Below are 16,757 nucleotides of genomic sequence, written 5' to 3'. Positions count from 1 at the left end.
TAAGGGGACACAGGTTCAAGGTGTGGGGTTCAGGGTGGTTTGTTTAAAAGCGATGTGCAAGGCAAGTTTTTTACACAAAGGGTGGTGAGTGCCTGGAGTGCGCTGCCATAGGTGATGGTGGAAGCAAGCACAATAGCAGCATTCAAGACGCACCTGGATAAAAACATGAATAGGAAGGAAATAGAAGTATATGGATCCTGTAAGTGAAGGCAGTTTTAGTAGGAAGGGCAAAATGTGTTGGCATAATCTTGGGCTTCTTCCTCTACTGTTGTTGTTTGTTCTATTCAGACTCTCCCTATAACTCAAAGTGTCCAACCCTGGCAAAATCCTTGTAAATGTTTTCTGTGGGGTGAATTTGCATTTGCAGAATTATTTGTAGAAGCTTTATATGTTGCTCAAAAAGCGCATAATCTCTACTTCCTCTTAGCTAACCAATCCATGCTTACATGTTACTCCCTACACGATGTGAAGTACACCACATCTACTTCTACAGTATACAACCTAAAGATCATTACAAAGTGCAGCCATAATGCATCAGAGCGTGGAGAGCATGTTATTTGGACTTATACAAATTATTTATGTTTTTATAGCTGCCTGAAGTTGATTTGCATTTTGTGAAGAATGCCCTGATATCACTTGGTAATTTCACTGCATTATTCTTTCCAGCTGCTGTTTTCATGGCACCTTCTTCGATGTCATATGTCTCTCACCCTGCAGCCAGCTATCCAAATTTCCCTAACCTTGGAGCACCTATGCCGGCACCTACAGGCATGATGGGCAATATGATGGGGCAGTCGGTGGGTATGGTGGGCCAGCCAGCAGGGATGGTGGTTGGCATTGGAATGGCAAATGGATTTATGGGTAATGTGCAAACTGGTGCTGTCCGAGTTCCAGAGAATATGGTGGCTCCCCAAGCAGGAATGGTGGGAAATTCATACAATGTGCAACAAAGCCCGCAACCACAGTGGAATCTCAGACAGGTCAGTGAAGCACTTTATTGATTTAGTCAAAAGGAGCAAGAAGTCCTTTTACAGCAGAATTATTGATTCTCAATAATATGTGACACTAATTTGTTAATTTACTGGTGTCTTCTGTAGACCTTTGCGACATTGTTTCTCCACTGCAGTAAATCATGTGATGTTTCTGTATCAATTAAAAGATGCCCATATTACACGGGAGGGTGCTTTTGAAGCTAGCTGCCTGAGGTGTGCATTAATCATTTTCACAAAGGTTATAACTGAAAATGTTCATTTCATATTAGTCTTGCCTTAAATTCATCTGGTTCACCAATGTCCTTTAGGGAAGGACATCTGCCATCCTTACTTGGAAATAAATATTGACTTTGCCAGTGGTAGCCACATCCCATGAAAAACAAACTTAGCAGGCCAAGGAGTGTTACCAAGCAATTTGACCAGATCATAAGCAAGCCTCATAATGGCATCTGTCCTCTCTGGAAGAAATCCAATGCTAGTGATTGATTTTCATTTTTAGTTTTTCCCTTGTGTGCCTTGGAGGGCTAAGATTAATCGCAGTCCAGCAGCTATTACACAGGATGAGATTGCTCACTCAATACTGGCAAGTGATAAAACCTGTCACCATCTGTTCTGTCTCTGGATATCATACTGCTGCAGTGATGCACTGATGAGCAGTCAGTATAACTTAAAACTGTTTTATCTTGGTGAGGCATTGTGTCTCTAGTGCCGCATACAATTAGACTACAGTGTATATGCTTACAGGTGCCCAAAACTCTAATCACATCAGAAAGGTGTATGATTCTAAATGGAATTGGAAAGCATTTCCAAAAATAATGGAACTCATTAAATGATTAGTCATAAATTGGGAGAACATCATTAATGCATGTTAAAACTGATAGTAAAATTTTCTTGCAGGAGGGTCCATTTTCCCAGTATCCATTCAGCACTATGTCCTACCAGCCATTGTTATGAGAATTGGCAGCAATTGGCTAGCTACTGAAAATTCATAGAATGAACCATTGGGACACAGTACTGTATTATGTTTGGAGTTGGTCCAAGGAAGACTAGTTCTGCATGACATCCCCATAAGTGCTTCAGGGTCACCAACACCCAAACCTAGCAAGTTAAAAGATTGCTTAACTCTTTTATTAGTGTAACTTGTGAATTAATGTGCATTTGGCACATGAACACATGAGTTTAAATTAGATACGTTTGTTTTTCTGTTCAAAATCTAGTAGCTCATATTTGTGGAGCCCTTGGGGCATTGTTATTGATTTCATAATTGCACATTGTATAGTGCTGCCTAGTGTCTATGTCAATGAACATTGGATTAGCATGAGTTTAGGTCGGAAATTCAGCAGTTTTACCTTCCTATGGACCAATGAGAATAACCTCATACTGATTTGAAGATGCTGGTGTTGGACTGGGATGTACAAAGTTAAAATTCACACAACACCAGGTTATAGTCTAACAAGTTTATTTGGAAGCACTAGCTTTTTGAGCACTGCTCCTTCATCAGGTAGTTGTGGAGTATAAGATCATAAGACACAGAATTTGTAGCAAAAATTTACAGTGTGTAACTAAAATATATATTGAAAAAGACCTGGATTGTTTGTGAAGTCTCTCGTCTTTTAGAATGAGCATGTTAGTTTCAGTTCTTTCATATGTAAATCACAGAATTTTTTTAAAGTTACATTCGCAAGTGAACTTTAACAGTTGGTGTCATGTTGACCCAGAAAATGCATTGAAGGTGTGAGGTGCCCTGTATGAGATTGTCTGTGCCACAATGTTCAGAATGATTCCAATCTAAAAAATGCATTTACAGAATCTTGGATGGATTCATGCTGTTTTTGAGCAAAATAAAATGTAATTTTGTAAGTACAAATTCACCCCACAAACCTAAGTGCGTGTGAGGTGGGGAAGGGGGGGGGGGGGGGGGGGGAGGGAGGGAGGGAGGAGGGTGGAGGGAAGAGGTTATGAGAGAATGTGTGTGTGAGTGTAAAGGGGTTTAAGTTTGTGAGAGTGTGGGAGTACATGTGTGTGTAAGAGAGAGCTTGTTTATGTGTGTGGATTTGTAGGAGTGTGTGTGTCTGTGTGTGGTGCAGTGGGGTCACCTGTAGTGTGACATGAACCCAAGGTCCCGGTTGAGGCCATCCTCATGGGTACCGAACTTGGCTATCAGCCTCTGCTCAGCCACTTTGCATTGTTACCTGTCCTGAAGTCCACCTTGGAAAACGGTCACTTCATGTTCCAAAGTCAAATGTCCCGGACCACTGAAGTGTTCTCTGACTGGGAAGGAATACTCCTGCCTGTTGATTGTTGTGTGATGTCCATTCATCTGTTGCCATAGTCTCTGCTTGGTCTCGTCAATGTACCATGCATCAAGGCATCCTTGCCTGCAGCATATGAGATAGACAATGTTGGTTGAGTTGCATGAATACCTGCCACGTACATGGTGGGAGGTGTCCCCAAGCATAATGGTGGTATCTGTGTCGACATTCTGACACGTCTTGCAGCGTTTACAGTGACAAGGTTGCATGGTATTGTCCTGAAAGCTGAGCAGTTTGCTACAAAATGATTTGTTTGAAGGTGAGAAGTGGAGCTGTGGGGAAAGTCTTGGTGAGGTGCTCATCCTCATTGATAATGTGTTGCAGGCTGAGAAGAACATGGCATAGTTTTTCAGCTCCTGGGAAGTACTGGACAATGAAGGGTACCCTGTCAGATGCAGCTCATGTCTGTCTCCTGAGGAGATCATTATAGTTCCTTGCTGTGGCACATCAGAACTGGCACTCGAGTTAAGCATCGTGCCCCGTTCTTATGAGTGCTTCCTTGAGTACTTCCAGGTGCCCGTCACGTTCTTCCTCATGTATAGGGCTTGTCCATGGCTGTTTTAATATGTTTTGGGTGGAAGCTGGAGAAGTGTAACATCGCGAGGTTAACCGTGGGTTTGCGGTCGAGTGAGGTGGTGAGGTGCCCATCCTTAATGGAGATGCATGTGTCCAAGAATGAAACAGATAGTAGAGAGTAATCCGTGATGAGTTTGATGGTGGGATGAACTTCCTTGATATCACTGTGTAGTTTTTCTCAGTGACTCCTCGCCATGGGTCCAGAGGAAGAAAATATTGTCAATATGTCTGGTGTATAGTGCTAGTTGGAGGTCTTCTGCAGCAAAGAAGTCTTGTTCGAATCTGTGCATGAAAATGTTGGCATATTGGGGTGCAAATTTGGTCCCTATGGCTGTTACGTGTGTCTGAATGAAGAACTGGTTGTCAAAGATGAAAATGTGGTCAAGGATAAAGCGGATGAGTTGTAGGATGGTGTTCTGAGATTGGCAATTGGTGTTAAGTACTGAGGCTGTCGCTGCAATGCCGTCATTGTGCAGGACATTAGTGTAGAGTTCTGACACGTCCATTGTGACAAGAAATATTCCTGGTTCGATTGGTCTATTGATGCTGAGTTTCTGTAAGAAATCTGTAGTGTCGCAACAGAAGCTGGGGGTCCCCTATACAATGGGTTTCAAGATGCCATCAACACAATCTGAGAGGATCTCGCCCAGAGTCCCATTGCCTGATACGATGGGATGTCCTGGTGTGTTTGCTTTGTGTATCTTCGGAAGGCAGTGGAAGTCATCTACACGAGAAGTACATGGGATGAGGGCACATAGGGAACTCTGAATTAGTGGTTCTGATCCATGTGTTTAGTTCACGGGTATGTTGTTTGATCGGATTGGCTGGTAGTTGCCTGTAGTGTTCCTGGTTGTTCAGTAGTCGGTAAACTTCCTTGCAGTAGTCTGTTCTATTCTGAATGACGATGGCTCTCCTTTATCTGCTGGCTTGATGACAACGTTATGACTAGTTTTGAGAACATGCATGGTGTTGAGTTCTGACTGGGTGATGTTTTGCTCAGTCTTGTGGCTGCGGCCCTCCGGTGGGGTCCAAGTTGACTCCTCCTTTGGTCGCTCCTGTACGGATCCCTGTGATAACTGTTCTGGTTCCTCGGTGGGCTTACTGGGATCACTGCTAGCATCTTGAAAGAATACCTGGAGTCTCATTTGTCTGATGAATTCCTCCATGTCTGCTGCAAGACTCATGGGGTCCATTTTGGTAGTGGGGCAGAAATTGAGACCCCTGCTAAGAACTTCAATCTCTTCCAGTTGAAGAGCGTGGTCCAATAAGTTGACGATCGATAACATTTTCCACTGTGGTGCCAGAGTGGGATTGGTTACCGCTGGTGGTGATGCCAAGTTTCTCCAGTTTCTTGTTCTTGGTGTATGTATGTGATATAGTTTTGTTGCATTGCCTGTTTGGCAATGTCCCGCAAAATCCCAAAAGGATTACTGATTCCAAACACGCTGAAGTCAACCTACAACATAGACTATGTGGAGAGACTTTGCCACTGCACCCCTTGCAGGTGACACACTACAGGTGACCCGACTGCACTAGACACACACACACACACATTCCGTCTCGCTCTCGCACGCTCACATTCTCTCTCTCTCTCACACTCACAGACAGATGCACACACACATACTCTGACACACAGATACACTCTTGCTCTCGTCCAGTCACAGACAGACACACACTGTCAGATACTCCAACACACAGACACACAAATTCTGAAACAGACATGCTCCCAATCTGGCTCGCCCGCCCGCTCGCTCTGGCTGGCTCGCCCGCCCGCTCGCTCGCTCTGGCTCGCTATCACTCTCACACACTCACAGGCACACACTCCAATGCAGATGCTCTCACGTGCTCTATTTCGCTGTCACTGTCACGCTCGCGCTCCGACACACCGATGCTCTCAACCTCTGTCTCGCCTGCTCTCACGCTCACATTCTCGGACACTCCAACACACTGCCCTCTGTGTCCTGCCCGCAGGCTCACACACACACCTACACGAAGGCACACTCATGCAGCCTTTCTCTCATATGCTCACACATACACACCCACCCTCTCACACATTTGTACCTTTTACATTCTCTCTCTCTCTCACACTCTCTCAAACATTCACAACTCTCTCTCTCTCTCTCTCTCTCTCTCTCTCTCTCACTCTCACACACACACACACACACACACACACACACACACACACACACACTCTCTCTCTCACTCTCTCTCTCACTCTCACTCTCACTCTCACTCACTCTCTCTCACTCTCTCTCTCACTCTCTCTCTCACTCTCTCTCTCACTCTCTCTCTCACTCTCTCTCTCACTCTCTCTCTCACTCTCTCTCTCACTCTCTCTCTCACTCTCTCTCTCACTCTCTCTCTCACTCTCTCTCTCACTCTCTCTCTCACTCTCTCTCTCACTCTCTCTCTCACTCTCTCTCTCTCACTCACACACACACACACATATATATTTGTGGGGTGATTTTGTACTTGCAGAATTACATTTTTTTCATTCAATAACTGCATGAATCCATTTCAGATTCTGTAAATGTGATTTTTAGATAGAATCAGTCTGACCATTGTGGCACAGTGTCACAGGGCACCTCACACCTTCAATGCATTATCTGGGCCAACATGGCACCCATTATTAAAGTTCACTTGAGAATGTAACTTTAAAAAAATTCTGCGATTTCCATATGCAAGAACTGAAACCAACATTTTCATTCTAAAACCTGAGAGACTTAACAAACAATCCAAGTAGTTTTCAATGTATAATTTCAGCTACATCACACTAAACTTTTGCTATAAATTCTGTGTCTTATGATCTTGTACTCCACAACCACAGGATGAAGGAGCAGTGCTTCAAAGCTAGTGCTTCCAAATAAACCCGCTGAAATGATTTTTAACTTAATGTCAGTACTAGTATTCTAATGTCAACTTACAGATGACTTTCTATTTAAGGTATGTGGTAAAGCTTTTGGTGTTGATTTATTTATATATTTTAGAAGTAGCAATTGGATATTATTAGACCATCCAGATAAACTGTAGCAACAAACTCTTCAGACTGATGACCTTTTTATCTGGCATTCACTGTCAGTAATATGTGCAGTCAAAATTGATTCTGTTATAAAACAGTTTGTACAATACCTACTTCTCTTTGCTGACCTCACCCCCTCTCTCACCAGTCAGTCCCTCGGCACCTTGGCTTAGTCACCACCCACCCCCCACCCAGTCCACCACCCTTGCCCTCTGCCTTCACCTTCGAGCACCCGAAATTCCCTCTCCATTGCCCTGTCTCCGTGGCCTTGCCCACCCACCCCCTCTTCGCCTGCTCTCCCTCTTCCTCCTCACCTGCCCCCCGCCCTCCCCTTCCCTTGCTCACATTTCTCCACTCTGTGTCTCTGTCACTTTATTTTCCTCGATCAAAGTCAGTTTAAGAAGCTAGCAGGATGATTGTTGACTCACTTACCACAATTATCTGCTTTCTCTTGGGGAGCATCCGATTAGAAATGTTTTTGTGTAATGTGTTCACAGGTGAATCAGCAGATGGCTGGGATGAACCTAAGTTGCCCGACTGGTGTAATGAGCTTCAGCCAAGCTGCAGGCACAAAGGGAGGATGGACAGGCAACCCAACAGGGCAGACACTTAGTACTCAACTATGGAAATGATGCAAAGCGTGCGTTGAGGCTGCATTCCTGTAGTTCTCCATCATCTCAATTGCTTAACAGACTCTTGTTATTCTATTGATGCAAAAAGAAATACTGTGGATTGACTGCTTCATATTACTTAGTTTGATCTAGACTATTCTTGGCAGTCTATTGTTGAATCAGTCAAATGAAGTCATTCCTGGTTAAACTATGGGGTACAAGTTTCAGAAGTTTTCCTCCCCTTAGTCTTTTCTAAAATGTATCCATCATATGCTGTCTGAACAGTTCACAATAAACTGTAATGATATTGTATGTGACTTTGTAGCTAGTACACGTACTGCTAAGGAAAGAAAGTGAATTGTCATTTTGGCAGCCTCCCTCCAGAAACCCAGTACCCTCTAACAAAAATCACCTGTACTCCCTGTAGAAGAAATTGTATGAACTGCTGTGTTAAATTACTAGGTGTACATGTGTTTAAAAAGCATTTCCTGGATTACCATCTTTTTGTTTTTGTTCCAACATTTTTTTTTCTTTGTGATGATACTATGATGTGGAGCAAATAAAAGAAACAAAATTAGAGGAAAAATAAATCTGGATAGTAGATGATGAATGATTTGGACTTTTATTTGGATTTAGATCCCAGGAATTGAAAACAGAATGTTTATGTTGCAACTCAGGTTTGAACTGTTTTTCTGCAATTGGCAAATTAACTATTGTGAGCTAGCGAGCCCAGAGGTACTCTGTACCTTATTGCATGTTAATTTGTCAGTATATTTTTTACTTTCACCACTTAAAGCTTTCTTACATTTGGGGAATCGGCATCACCTTCTTGTACCACACCTTCCTCTTTGAAAGAAATTAGCAGTACATTGACTTAAATATTTAAAGATTGCTAATATCAACTATGTAATGCAAACTGTCAAATGTGACATTTTAATTTGTTGCAAGGTCCTGAAATAAATAACATAGCCTTAAGTGTCTGCTATAAATCAGTGTTTAACAAAGTTGAAATTCTCATCGATTTGAAATAAATTTTAGTAATGCTGCTAGAAATGATTAATGTGTTGGTAGTTTTCAATACCATGATAATCTGTAATTGACAACTTTGTAACTATCAAATTGAAAGTAGCCTCTAGTGCTTTGTGTGTGTCTCTAATTTTAATTTATTTTGCCACCCATCCAAGAACACTCCATGCACAATGCCACTATAAATTGCCATGATAGCTCAATTAACATCACAAGACTAACAGATATTCCAAGTTTGTTTTCGACTGTTTGAACTAATTATAATTAAATGTGCAGGTCTTTGAAAAGGCAAGCAAAAAAATATTTTTACAAAATGTTTGTGCTCCTTCTATTTTAGTATTGTTACCGATCACTGTAGCCTATCTGAGAAATCTCCCTGAAAAGGGAAGGTTTAGATAACTGGTTGAGGCAGCGGCAAAACGGTTGAGATAAAATTCTTGTGCTCACCAACCTATGATTTGTTGCCTATTTCCTTTGAAAAGCAGAAAAAAAATTAACAAAGTACAGGGTTCAAATTCTTATCCCTTAATGTTTTAAAAAATTATAGCACCAATTACAAATTATTGATGCACATCAAATCAAACTGTTGCACCTTAAACAGTTTAAGTTTTAAAGTCACCTTGCTAGTCATGTACGAATGTTCAAACCTGCTATTGTAATAGAAATGACATTTTTTTCAGAACGTTTTGAGTTTTATATCTTTGTTAAACCTAATGGCTATTTAATAACAGGTGCTTAAAGAGTTATCAGCTAAATGCGCCAAACATAAACAGGGTAACTGTGCAGAGCACTTGCCATAACCTTGAGTTTCCCACGAGCTACGTCCAGGTTTATTACTGCAGTTGTGTTTACATGTATGGAGCCTAGTATAGCAAATATGTTATTTCACTGTATTAAATCAATTAAACCTCAATCAGTTGTGCATCTTTTGTGTCTCAAAATTTTTTCATGTGTTGGTTGCACCAGTAAGATGGTATTCCAATTAAGTTCATTCAAACTTTAAATTTCAGTGTCAGTACTAACCAGATTATTGTTACACTAATGTAAATTCACTGAGTCAGAACCACACTGAAATTAGTGTGTGTTAAGGCTAATTGGAGCAGATATTGTCACTCCTCTTCAAAGTCAATTTGAACCTTAACAGCTGATTGACAGTCGATATGTTTAGTGCCATTGAGTGTGGTTTTAGCTTGTCCATGCGTATTCACAGAACTGTGCTGCATTCAGTTTCTCTGTTAACTACTGGGATTATAGTGTTGAAAAACCATGTCTCTTCCACAAGAACTTGTGATATCAGTGTTTAAAGTAATAGAAAATATGAAGTATACATGTGTAAAAATGATTCCGCTACACATCCGGAACTTTCATTTGTCTGCAGCACATCTTTTATTGAATGAATTCCATGCTAAGAACTTTGTAGATGGAAAAAATGAAGCTTTTGTAAACTTTTGCAGCTGTGTGAACTGTTTCACTTGGAAAATGTCCGATGTGAATAGTTTCTTCCTGCTGCTGTCACAGTTTCTTGTAGACTGTTCAGACTCTATTTTTACAGAGCACCTGTTGGGCTCCCTTGTCCACATGAATCTTGATAGGCTCAGACCAGTGATTTCTAGACTTCAATGTGAATTACATCCTGGTTGTGCTTGGGTTCATATACAAGGTTTGCCTTCTCGGTCCGCGTGTGCCAAACAAGCACCTAAAACACGAAAGGAAATAATTTGTTTCTCTTCAAATAGGAGAAGGAGACCATTTAGACCACTACGCCTATGGCATATCTTTTAAGTGATTCTCACTCCCCTCCTTTCTCTGGTAATGTGCATTTCCTGTTTTCTGTTAATTATCTGTGCTGCTTGGATAGCTTTTTTTAAAGCAAAAATGGATTCTATAATCTTTTAAACAGGGCATTCCAGATTATCATCATATGCTACATTTTTAAAAATTCTAATTTCTCCTTCAATATTTTATTGATTACCTTAAAACTTTAATTTCCGGTTGCTGTCCCTGAGTGCAATTTCGCCCTAATGACTATATCAACGGCCCTCATAGTTTTGAATGCTTGCGTGTAGTTGTTCTCAGCAGAATAATTCCAATGTATTCTTGACCTCAAATCTATTTTGAAGAGCAACTACCTCATTTTTAAATCTAGATGTGTGCGCTAGCTGTGCCTCAGTTTGTAGGTGTCTCATCTGAGTTGGAAAGTTTAGAGTCCAAATCCTACTCCAGGACCTGAGCCCACAGATAAATTCTGAAAGTCTAGTGGAGGTCTGACAGGCAGTACAGCACTATCAAAGGTGTCCTTATGGATGTGATGTTAAACCAAGGCGCCGTCTACCTTAGGTAAGGAGGGTAGTTGAAGCAGGTAACCTCATAACCTTTAAAAGTACCTGGACAGGCACTTGAAATGCCATAACCTAACAATTATACAATTAATGGTATGGCTTTGTGTAGTATTGTAGAACGGAGGGACCTAGGGTTGCAGGTACATAATTCTTTTGAAGTATGCATCATATATATAGACAGGGTACTTAAAAAGATGTTTGGCAAGCTTGCCTTCATTGCTTGGTCCTTTGAGTATAGGAGTTGGGAAGTCATGTTGAGATTGTACAGGATGTTGATGAGGCCTCTTCTCGAATAATATCTCCAGTTCTAGTTGCCCAGTTATAGGAAGGATATTATTAATCTGTGAAGAGTTCAGAAGAGAATAACCAGGATGTTGCTGGGTATGGAAGGTTTGACTTATAAAGGAAGGCTAGATAGGCTGGGACTTTCTTCACTGGAGCATAGGAGGTGGAGAGGCAATCTTTTTAAATAATGAGAGGTATAGATAGAGTTGGTGGTAGATGTATTTTCCCTAGAATGGAGGAATTTGAAGACTAAGGGGATACATTTTTAAGATGAGAGAAGAAAGATTTAACAAAAGACAAGCAATTTTTTTACACAGGATAGTTTGTATGTGGAATTAACTTCCTGAGGAAGTGGATGTGGATACAATTACAATGTTTAAAAGACGCTTGAATAAGTACATGAATAGGAAAAGTTTGGAGGGATATGGGCTAGGAGCAGGCAGATGGGACTAGTTTAGCTTGGGATTATGTTTAGTCTGGACTGATTGGCCATTTATTTTCATGCTTTATGACTTTATAAGGTTATAGGCCTAGTGCTGGAAGGTGAGATTATTGTAGATTTAGTATATCTTTAGTGACAGACTTGAGAGACCAAAGGGTTTCTACAGTATTGGATCATTCTATGAGTGCAAAAGATCCTTTGCTATAGCCTTTGCAGTGTTATATGCAGTCACCTAATTTATTTTACTTTGGATTGTATAATTAATTAGATAAATATTCAAAATCTTATTTTGAAAGGGAGATAGTACAGTTTCTCAGAGGTAATTTGTCACTCAGGATTTTCTCAATTTGGCTGTCATTTTTCCAATTCGATAGAAGTTTAACATGCTGTTACTTAAATTAATTCAATGTTTGTCCTTTCATTTTGAGATCAGTTAGGGATAATGAAAAAGACAGTATTGGAAAGATATGTCTGGAAATTTATTTGAGATTCAGCCCATTGAGATCCTGTATCCTAATCCTGCATAAATTTCTATCTTAAGACCCATTTAGTTCCGCATTTAAGATCTTTACCATTATACAAATATTTCCAACGTGGCCCACCCCTCCAATTATTACAGCTCCTTTTTCAAATTCTTGATTTCTATCAACAAGCTTTCAAAATCTTTGCAAGCAGCAGTACCTTCCTTCCCCACTATCATTGGTTAGGTTCATCAGCATGTGAAACATTTGTGCAGTGATAGTTAATTGCAAGTCATCTGTGTGACTTTACAGCAACTATACACTAATAGATAAATATCAAATGTGTATGGAAAGTTCTAGATTGCATTTGGCACATTGTGGGACAGTATGCTGAAGCTCAATAGCAGAAGATGAAGGCCTGTAATGGCAAAGTTTACTTAGATTAGATGCATGGCTGCAACTTTATCAATCAAAGAGTAGGACTTCAAAATGGGATTGGGAACCTAAGTGGGATTGCAAGCTGTAAAATTGGGATTGCACATTTGGGGCAACCATAGCTGATGTCCCCATAACAACCCCCACCCACCCAAACACCACACATCCTGTTCTTCTCCAAAGGCATCTCCACCCTTTTCATGGCTAATTGTATTTGGCCAGCGCTCATATTTCATGACCAGCTTCAAAATAATTTTACTGTAAGAAATTGTTTGAAAGCAAACTGCATCTTTTTAACCATCAGTGCTTGTCTTTCCCAGCCCTCTTGCTTTCTGATGATGCAAATAATTTACAGCACTACCTCAAAGCAGATTAGGAGTCAGCAAGTGGTTGAGAGTTGACTGTTAAAAGCCAGGTCATACCTTGGTGCAGTTAGCAGCTTTTGGCTCAAGTTCTTGGACTGTTGTAATCTGTTTCAGAAAGTCTGATTCCTGCATTCCTGGCTGTGATCCACCCCGCTTGAACACAGCTTCGGGATGTGATAAAATAACTTTCAGATTCACGGCAAATCCTGTTTGAAAACAAAACAAATCTCTTAAATGTATAATGGAGTGTTCATGTTCTGCAGAATCCTCTTCCCTGAAGGTTTTCTCCACAGTTGTACAACATTTGTGGAGGGGATCAACAGGCAGTTGCTTAGTGTAATGCTTTTTTATTAAGTTAAAAATCACACAACACCAGGTTATAGTCCAACAGGTTTAATTGGAAGCACACTAGCTTTCAGAGCGACGCTCCTTCATCAGGTGATTGTGGAGGGCTCGATCGTAACACAGAATTTATAGCAAAAATTTGCAAATAAACCTGTTGGACCATAACCTGGTGTTGTGTGATTTTTAACTTTGTACACCCCAGTCCAACACTGGCCTCTCCACATCATGCTTTTTTATTATACAGTCTGAAATGAACGACAGCAAAGTTCCTGTTTAGATTCCCTGCAGTGTGGAAACAGGCCCTTTGGCCCAACAAGTCCACATCGAACCTCTGAAGAGTAACCCACCCAGACCCATTCCTCAAGCCTATCTTTAACCCTGACTAATGCACCTAACACAATGGGCAATTTAGCATGGTCAATTCACCTGACCTGCACATCTTTGGATTGTGGGAGGAAACCTGAGCACCCAGAGGAAACCCCTACAGACACCTGGAGAATGTACTAACTCCATGCACAAACAGTCGCCTGAGGCCAGAATCAAACCAGAGTCCCTCGTGCTGTGAGGCAGCAGTGCTAACCACTGAGTCATCGTGCCGCCCTGTTTTTATAGAAGCATAGAAATGCAGATGCTGCAAATTGAAATAAACCCAAGTGATTTGACAAGCTGCATCACACTTGGACTATGCAGTTCATGTTTGCGTTTAAATAAAAAGTTAGGGTCGAGGCTACCTTAAAATATTTTAAGGGGGTTTGGCATGGTCCATAACACAGACTCAGGTTTTTTTTTAGTTTTGCTTTCAGTCAGTGAGAAGTTTGAGGGGTGGGGTGGGGGGTGAATGAGAGAGTTGGTGTGAACTTGCTGGGATGAATGACCTGCTTCCACATTGTAGGGATTCTGTGTTTTGCAAAACGCCTGTTTACATTTGGAACACAGTGCCTCACACTTGCTTTTAAATAAGTATAAAGTTAACCGTCTAGTCTATCTTCTTACTCTTTTTGAGGAGGGGAGCTATGACTAGTCTGATCCATTATAAAGGGCTGAGGGCCTTTTGCTTATAGATCTCTGTGACATTGAGGTCAAGTCCTGCTCACTCATTACTCCAGTATTTGCTGACGCTATTGGCTTCAGGTCTGGCAGCATCTCGAATTCAGCATCCTTGTTTTTGGAATTCACCCATGACTTTGTTCCTCTCTATCTCTGTCATCTCCTCCAGGCCTGTCCTAATGACTGTAAATTATACAGTGTGCAATGCACCTCCAGTGCAACAAACAAGTTACACGTGACAAATAAACTGGGAGCAATGCTTGCAAGATCTCTTCTGAGATCTTTGTTCCTTTCTAGTTCCAGTCCTATCCACTTTGCTCCATCATTTAATGGCTGCATCTTTGCAAATATTGGTATAATCTTTGAGATCTATAGTCCTAATGGTTGACAATTCTAAACATTCAAGATTCTTAGGAGACTTGATAGGGTAGATACAGTAAGTTTGTTTCCCCGTCATGTTAGTGTCTAGGACCAAAGAGCATAATCTCAATAAGGGGTAGCACATTTAAGACAGAGGAAGAATTTCTTCACTGAAAGTTGTGAATCTGTGGAATTAATTGCAGAGAGCTGTCAAAACTGGATTATTAACAATGTTCAAGACTGAGACAGATTTTTAATCAGTCAGGGAATCAATATTCAGGCAAGTGGATTATCAAGTCAGCCATGATCTCATTAAATAATGGAAATGAATGGCCTACTTCTGTTCCTAAATCTAATGGAATATAGTAGCAAAAGATATTTTGTTTGTTGTGACAGAAGTGATCTGCTTTCCTCTGCACCCAGCTATTTTAATGTGATTGTGATCTGATTGACATCTTTATAATCTCAGTAAACTTGAATATGTCTAAATCTCACTATCCCTATTTAACTCCTACTCAGTTCAACTCACTAATTACCCTTGTGCACACTGACCTACATAGTCCACTAACTGCTGAAATGACACCAAATCATGCTCCCTCCCACCTCTGTTTGATATTTACAAACTATAAAGATATATTTACCATCTTACTATTACCAATGTATTTTTCCTTGTACTTTATCAACCATCCAGGTGGATCGCATTGGCCCAGATTTTCCAATCAGAGTTGGGATCCCCATTTCCAATTCATTTCAGACCAAAGAGCGACACTACTTAAATGGAAGTCTGTGGGTGAGGGACCTTCCCTGTCAGAATAGGTCTATTCTAGCTGCAGCAGGCTGCTGAGGGAAGGTAAATGGAAGAGAGAATAGAATTGCAAGGGATGAGTTAGAATGTTTTGGAGACAGTTCTATAGTTGGCTGTGAAGTATACCAGGTTTAATTCCTCCAAACCTTGCTTGGCTAACTATTCAGATCAGTCAGTCAGAGCTGTCCTATCCTAACTTTGTGTTGGGGCTTCGTGGAATGCTTTCAAATGTCAAGTAACTACCAGTCAGTTGTACACTGGTGAGTTGAAACTTCTAGCAAGAGATTTTCAAAGTGTAATAGAAGTCACTGTCTTTCCAATGAACAGCTAAACTAAGGCTATGACTGACTCCTTAGACACAGTCTTAAAACAGCCCATAGCATTGTCAGAACAACAAGGGAATTCAACCAATTATCCCCAACCAGCAGATTATAGAGTCAGATGTACAGAATGGAAACAGACCCTTCGGTCCAACCTGTCTACGCCGACCCAATCTAATCCCAGTTGCCAGCACCTGCCATACATCCCTCCAAACCCTTCCTATTCATAAAGCCATCCAGATGCCTTTTAAATGTTGCAATTGTACTAGCCTCCACCCTCTGACAGCTCATTCCATACATGTACCACACTTGGAGTGAAAACGTTGCCCCTTAGGTCCTTTTTATATCTTTCCCCTCTCACCCTAAACTGATGCCCTCTATAGTTCTGGACTCACTCACCCCAAGGAAGAAAGACTTTGTCTAATTATCCTATCCATACCCCTCATGATTTTGTAAACCTTTATAAGGTCACCCCTCAGCTTCCGATGCTCCAGGGAAAACAGCCCCAGCCTGTTCAGCCTCTCCCTATAGGTCAAATCCTTCAACCCTGGCAATATCCTTGTAAATCTTTTCTGAACCCTTTCAAGTTTCACAATATCTTTCCGATAGGAAGGAGACCAGAACTACACGCAACATTCCAACAGTGGCCAAACCAATGTCCTGTACAGCCACAACATGACCTCCCAACTCCTGACCAATCAAGGAAAAAATATCAAATGCCTTCTTCATTATTCTATCTACCTGCAACTCCACTTTCAAAGAGCTATGAACCTGCACTCCAAGGTCTCTTTGTTCAGCAAGGTCCCTCGGACCTTATCATTAAGTGTATAAGACCTGCTAAGATTTGCTTTCCCAAAATGCAACACCTTGCATTTATCTGAATTAAACTCCATCTGCCACTTCTCAGCCCATTGGCCCATCTGGTCCAGATCCTGTTATAATCTGATTAATCGGTTGATTCTGCTCATTTGTTCCAATGCAATTTGTGACAGTTTGCTGTATGCAATTGGAATGCCA

The 16,757-nt window shown here is 41.2% G+C and overlaps 2 protein-coding genes across 5 annotated transcripts in view; one reads left to right on the top strand and one right to left on the bottom strand.

Annotated features, from left to right (window-relative positions):
• smap1 (small ArfGAP 1) overlaps positions 1 to 9,449 on the top strand; it is a 225,258-nt gene extending 215,809 nt beyond the window's left edge. For all 3 annotated transcript variants that reach the window (XM_072558021.1, XM_072558012.1, XM_072558002.1), the window contains 2 exons: positions 667 to 980; positions 7,397 to 9,449. In XM_072558021.1, coding sequence (XP_072414122.1) covers positions 667 to 980; positions 7,397 to 7,531 — 449 coding nt within the window. In that variant the 3' untranslated portion in view covers positions 7,532 to 9,449. The remainder of the gene's footprint in view (positions 1 to 666; positions 981 to 7,396) is intronic.
• Positions 9,450 to 9,895: 446 nt separating this feature from the next.
• b3gat2 (beta-1,3-glucuronyltransferase 2 (glucuronosyltransferase S)) overlaps positions 9,896 to 16,757 on the bottom strand; it is a 91,018-nt gene continuing 84,156 nt past the window's right edge. The window contains exons 3-5 of one of the 2 annotated variants that reach the window (XM_072558033.1): positions 12,921 to 13,069; positions 11,087 to 11,216; positions 9,896 to 10,232 (exon numbers count right to left, since the gene is read on the bottom strand). In XM_072558033.1, the coding sequence (XP_072414134.1) occupies positions 10,186 to 10,232; positions 11,087 to 11,216; positions 12,921 to 13,069 (326 nt within the window). In that variant the 3' untranslated portion in view covers positions 9,896 to 10,185. The remainder of the gene's footprint in view (positions 10,233 to 11,086; positions 11,217 to 12,920; positions 13,070 to 16,757) is intronic. The other variant, XM_072558041.1, reaches the window with a different exon arrangement.

This window comes from Chiloscyllium punctatum, chromosome 3 (genome assembly GCF_047496795.1).
Source record: "Chiloscyllium punctatum isolate Juve2018m chromosome 3, sChiPun1.3, whole genome shotgun sequence".
NCBI classification, from domain to species: domain Eukaryota; kingdom Metazoa; phylum Chordata; class Chondrichthyes; order Orectolobiformes; family Hemiscylliidae; genus Chiloscyllium; species Chiloscyllium punctatum.
Note: the sequence above shows the minus strand (reverse complement) of the source record. Positions and strands in the feature narration are given on the sequence as shown.